This window comes from Gracilinanus agilis, chromosome 1, assembly GCF_016433145.1.
Source record: "Gracilinanus agilis isolate LMUSP501 chromosome 1, AgileGrace, whole genome shotgun sequence".
NCBI classification, from domain to species: Eukaryota; Metazoa; Chordata; class Mammalia; order Didelphimorphia; family Didelphidae; genus Gracilinanus; species Gracilinanus agilis.
In genome coordinates this window covers 449,526,049-449,532,048 of record NC_058130.1, presented here as the reverse complement: position 1 = coordinate 449,532,048, position 6,000 = coordinate 449,526,049, and the positions used below count along the sequence as shown (strand labels likewise).

General features: G+C 41.8%; 1 protein-coding gene across 1 annotated transcript in view; it reads left to right on the top strand.

Moving 5' to 3' along the window:
* The first annotated feature begins 870 nt into the window (after positions 1-870).
* The window catches only part of MYO10 (myosin X), a 233,476-nt gene continuing 228,346 nt past the window's right edge, over positions 871-6,000 (top strand). Inside the window, exon 1 of the mRNA XM_044665583.1 lies at positions 871-1,719. Coding sequence (XP_044521518.1) covers positions 1,699-1,719 — 21 coding nt within the window. The 5' untranslated portion in view covers positions 871-1,698. The remainder of the gene's footprint in view (positions 1,720-6,000) is intronic.

Here is a 6,000-nt window from a genome sequence, read left to right as displayed (position 1 = left end):
AAAATGGGGCAAAAACATTCATTTTACAGAGATGCTCTGGGAAATGGGTTATAAAAACAGTTGAAGTTCTATATAAATACTAGTGATCACGTCTATTGGCCAGCCTCCATGTCAGAAATCTTGACCATTTTCGATCTGGCTAAGTCTTCTTCGATTTCCATTTTTTTTTTTTAAATCCAGAAATGGAGCTATTACATTTTGACGATGCTATTAATTACATCTTCTTCCACTTTCCTGTGATTTGACCGAAAACATTTCCCTGCCCTTTGAGAATGTTATCCAAAATGACCGCAGCTGTGAAAGTATCTACTATACAGAGGCTTACATTTTGGTTATGCTGATCATCTCTGTTTTGGTCGCACCCAGGGGCATCTATAAGGAATCAATGAATGGAAGGGAGCGGGGCGGTGCAAACATTTTTATTAAGCGCTATGTTCAAAGCACTGCGCAGCAAGTCAGTCCGGAGCCCTAAAAGAGTTCACCCTCAAATGAGGTGCTGAAGAGCTTTCTGCAGACTCACGTCTCTTCTCCATCTGCAGATGCTGCAACACCAAGATCCTTACTGAGTTGGTTTCAGGATGTCCCAAAGACCAAACACTCAGAAAGAACTAAAAACCCTTCCCTTAAATTTACTCTCCACGCCGGGTGGAGAGACCCTCTGAGTCCTTGGAGCAGCTCTAGAGTAAGGTGGGTGGGTGGAGGAGAGAGCCGGCCAGCCGCGGGGCTGGGTGGCTGCTCCTGCAGCAGCCAAAGTCCCGCAGAGTGGGAGGAGCGCAGGAGGTAGGTGTGGGGCGGGGTGGGGAGGAGGGGAGGTGCGGCCGGCGCCGGGCCGGGGAGGAGGAGGCTGAGGTGGAGGAGGAGGAGGAGAAGGAGAAGGACGATAGCTCGCTCCGGCTGGGTCAGGATTCCAAAGCAGCGCGGGGCTGGGATTGGCCAAGCGCAGGGCTCCTGGCGAGGCGGGGGGTGGGGCGTCCGAGCTCCCCAGTGAGGCAGCGAAGGAGCTAGCTGCGCTGCCGGGTCGTGCGCTGGCTTTGGATGTGTCCGGTAGAGAGCGTGGGGGGCTCGTCCTGGGAGCCGCAGACGGACGCAGTAGAGGAGAAAGGCGCTTGAAGCATTGCCCCAAGAGACCTGAAACGTGCTTCTTTGTGGCTGGACCTTCGCCCTGCTGTGCTTCTGCCGGCGTGAGAGTGTGAGTGTGTGTGTGAGAGAGAGAGACAGAGAGAGACAGACTGAGAGGGAGGGAGAGAGAGAGAGAGAGAGAGTGTGTGTGTGTGTTTGCTTGCTTGCGTGCGCGCCCGCCCGGGAGCCAAAGGCTTTAAGCCCCCTCTTCCCCCGCCCTTGAGGAAGAATGTGCCACCAGCTGCTCTCCCTCTGTGAGCACTTTACTCAGAACTGAGGAAATTCGAGAAAGAGACAAAGGCTCCCGTTGGACCGAGCGAGTTTAAGAGAGTTGGATTAAAACATTCAAACAAAAAAAAAAAAAAAAACAAAAAGCAATCACCCACCCGAGAAAGGTGAGAAAGAAGAGAAGGGGAGGAAGCAAGAGATGGCAGCGTGTAAGCAACCCGAACCCTGAAAAAGCCACCGTTCTGATTGACTGGGGATCTTGACACACATGGTTGACCCAGACCTTTTGCTCTGCTGACTTCCGCAAGTTGGAAGTTGAATTCTCCGCAAATTGGACTCAACAGTGAAACAATGGATAACTTTTTGAGTGAGGTGAGTACGAACAGTTCTAGGGGTACTCCGGCAGCACTGGAAGGAAAGACCCGGGAGAGCTCGTTTTGATCGCGCGGTCCTTCGTCCTTTCCCCCTTCTCTCCACCCCGGCCCCAGTTCCTCTCTGGGCAGCTTTTGTTAAGAGCCTGGAGCAAAAGGGGTCGCGGGGCTTCCGACTTAAGTCTGGTTGCCTCTCGGCAAAGTTGGGGTGTCGGGCCGGGCAGGATCGCTTTTTTCTGGGACCAGTTTTTGGGATGGATGAGTAATTCTTTCCATCTCCTGCTTGAAATACACTATTGCGATTTCTTTTTAGCCCGAGAGGGAGAAACTTATCAAAAAAAAGTAATATGAAATGAATTCCCCAGGGAGGAGGCTCTGGCTGAGTAAGTGCTGGCAGCTTTTGCATTGTCTCCTCTTCCCACTTTTCTCCAGGATGTACAGAAGGTGAGTTTCCTTTTGTGTGTAGGCTGTTTGCTCATGATTGTGTCAGAGGCTCTTAGGTAAGTCAAAGGGCTTCGGGGCCACTGAATATGATTGTGAGCTAAGAGCCTGGAGAAAGCAGTTAGATATGCAGGATCACCCTTCTGCAGAAAGTTCACTAAAATGTGGAACAAGGACATGGCCAAATGCTTGATTTCTCATAGAAAGGCTCTGGTATTTCCTTTGAAAAACTTGTTGGCTTCCTGTTAGAGGGGTTCACTGGTTTACTGCAGGGGTCCAAATACTTCTAAGGCAGGCCAGAGTAATAAAAGAAATAGGGGTAAGGATTTAATTTTCTCTTTTTCTCACTCCTTGCCAGAGTTTTTGGTATTTTGGATTTGTTGCCCACCAAGTGTTTCTGTTTTAGGGTTTGGAGCAATTACAGACCATATCAAAAGATCATTTCTTTTAAACTGACAATTTTGTTGAAGGTTATGAGTGTTTTGCTGAAAAAATTCATTTTTGAAAATTGCAAAGATGAGCAACATGTTTTAAAAGACCCTCTTAGTAATAATTAAACAAGATTTTTTCCTTGAAGCCAGACAACACAATTTTTTAACTACAAAATTTATTGAAGAACTATTTTCTCTTATTGAAAGGATTTAGCTTAGCTTCCATAATAGACTTACTCCTCTAGTTTGATTCAGTTCTTTTATCTTGCCCAGATTTTAGGTTTGAAATGACCCAGAGTTAAACATGACACATGAATCAGTTTAATGTGGTTTCCCTTTAAGACCAAGGGAGAGTTTATGAAACTTGGGCAATTCAACCACAGATTCTAGTTTAGTCACTGGAATGGCTTTGCAATGAAGTTTGTGCTTCATGTACCTCAACTGGATATAACAGTTATATCTTCAAACCATTCTGTTTTCAGGCTGTATATATATATATGTATTTATTTATTTATTTATTAATCTATTTATTTATTTATTTATTTGAACCCTTACCTTCAGCTCAGAATCAATACTATGTATATTTATTTATTTTTTAAAACCCTTACCTTACTCCTTAGAATCAATACTATGTATCAGTTCCAAGGCAGAAGAATAGTAAGGGCTAAGCAATGGGGGAGTTAAGTGACTTGCCCAGGGTCACACATCTGATGTCTGATTTGAACCCAGGACCTCAGTCTCTAGGTCTGGCTCACAATCCACTGAATTACCCAGCTGCCCCCTCAGGCTATATATTTATCCTATTTGTGGAAAACAGCATTTTTAATGACCAGAGTAATAAATGGAATTAAGTACAGGAACCTTGAGAAGCAAAATTAAGTTAACTCTAAACACAAATTTTCCTCTTTCTCTTTTGAGTGAAATTACTAGATTAATGTTTTTCCAGGTTCATAGCATTTATTTCCCTGCCCAAAGGGGAAAAAAAGCAGAGGATCTTTTTATTGTTGTTCTGTCAAGAATTCTAGTTTGTCTTAATACAGGTTTAGTATGGTTCATTTGCTTTAATCTATAAATAAGTTAATGTTCTGCCCCTAGTGCATTTAGGAGAGAATGGCAGGATAACCTGCTGGAAATGAGTGGTTACTGACTTCTTATAGGGTCTTCTAGATAGAAGGATTCCTTTAACTTCATTCTTAATGAAAACATAATGAAAAGCTAAAAGCACTTTATTTCACGTTAAACAGCAGAATGATACACTAAAAAAGTCCGTTGAGAGTCACATTTTTTTCATATGCCCTCATCCTTAAGCATAGTGCCTTTAGCAATATGGCCCCAGTGAATTGAGAGGCTATACTTGAAGTCAGGAAGACTGGAATTCAAATTCCACCTCTGGTACTGATTAGTTGTGTGATAAGCTAAGGGCAAGTCTTTGAATTTGTCTGGACCTTGGGTCTCTCACTTGTTAATAGGCATAATAACCACCTGTGGCTCTCTCCTGATCCCTGTAAAGGCTCAAATGAGATAATGTATGGAAAGAGTCTTTCTTCACTGTCTTTCCAGGTGCTAGATAAATGTTGGGGAGAGTTGTTATCACAGCGGCACACATATGGAGTGAAGTTTCATCTGAATAAATGATAACATTTCTAAAATGCTTTATGTTTTTATCATGTCGGTTATTTCATCCTTCCCTCATAATGTAGCTGTGAGGGAGATACTACAAATATTATCATCATTTGACAGGTGAGGAAACTAAGGCGTTCCAGAGACAGGTAAAGTAACTGTCCACACAAGGCAGGATTTGAACCCCCATTTTGCCATCTTTTTAGAGCTGAAAGGGAACTTGTAGATTGTTGAATGTTACAGAATCTAGTGCAAAGAACTTGGGATTGGGAGTTCAATAACTGTGTGTTCTTGGGAGAGTCACACACCTCTCTGACCCTATTTCCTCATCAGTAAAATCTTGAAGATATTAGAACTTTCTAAACAAGGTTTCAGTGAGGAGATAATGTCTGTAAAGTACTTTACAAACCTGAAAGTGCTGTGTATGTAAATATCAGCCATCATTATCCCATTGGACTCTTCTTACATTTTTACTGGAAACTGGCCCAGAGAGTTATACGTGATTTGGTTACGGTCTCACAAATAGTTTACAAAGTTCTCTTCTCTCAACAATCTCGTAAAGATATTAAGAAGTGTACAACATTAGGTCTTTTATTGTGTAAATAAATAAATTGAATAAATGGATAACCACTAAGTAATAGACCTGGAATGATGCTAGCCACAGAACCACAAGCTAGAAAGGATTTTGCACCTAATCTAGTCAGACCCTTCATTTTACAGGAGAAGAAATTGGGACCCAGAGAGATTAAGTGACATATGCATGGTTTCAGAGCTAATTGACAAAGGTGTATCTACAACCAGGTCACCTTAACCTCCAGTCTATTTTGCATGAGTAACTATGGCTTTCCTGTCTTCCCCAAACATTTAATGTATTTGAGGCTTTCACACTCTCCATGTGATTAATCTTACCACTTGGCCCTTATTTTATATCCAGAGTTCCACCCATAAGAATAACTGGTTTCCTTTTCTGCTTAGAGTGGCAAACATACAAGTCTTGTGTCAAGGAGTTCAAGCGTGATAAATTAAAAACATAGTAGATTGTCAGAAGACTCTTAGCAAATATCTTGCAAATGCTCTTGTTTTGAGAATTTATTTTAATAGAAAGTTCTTTCTATGAAATGTAATGAGAGTAGAAAAGATTTGTAATATTCTGTTTCTTTGGAAGCAGGAGAAAAGGGACTTCAGGACAGTATTTCTAGATAAGGCTCAATTTTTAAAAAAGAATATAAGATTTTGTGGTGGCCTTCTTGTAGGGGCCTTCTCTTAAGCAGCTTCTCTCTAGGTGAATTACAGGATAATAACTTGATGAATGATAGTCAACTTGAAGCTCTTGTTGAGAGATGCTAAAATTTCTGTTTGCATTTATTGCCTTTATAAGTGCCTTGATAACAAGAAAATGGAAACTAATTGTGACTAGCATATGTTTTGTTATGTACTAGAGTATACACATTAAGCAATTGCCTAATTGCATTAATTTCTGGGTGCGTTACAGGCCCTGAATTCTTGTCTATACTTGCCTGGTTTAAATAAGAACCAGAATCTTATCACTGACTGGCAACAACTTGTGCCAGTCATCTGACAGCTACTGACTTCCAAATGTACTTCAGGATTGGAAAAAACCTAAGCGATTAAAACTCCCCCATCAAAAAACCTAAGGGAGTAAAACTCCCCCATCAAGTTTTAGTTTTGTCACTACTATCAGTTTTTTTTTAATAGCCTAAATATAATACATTGTGTCTGTACTTCATGGGAGCCTTTTTTTTTTTTTTTTTAAAGCATTTCAGGTAAGT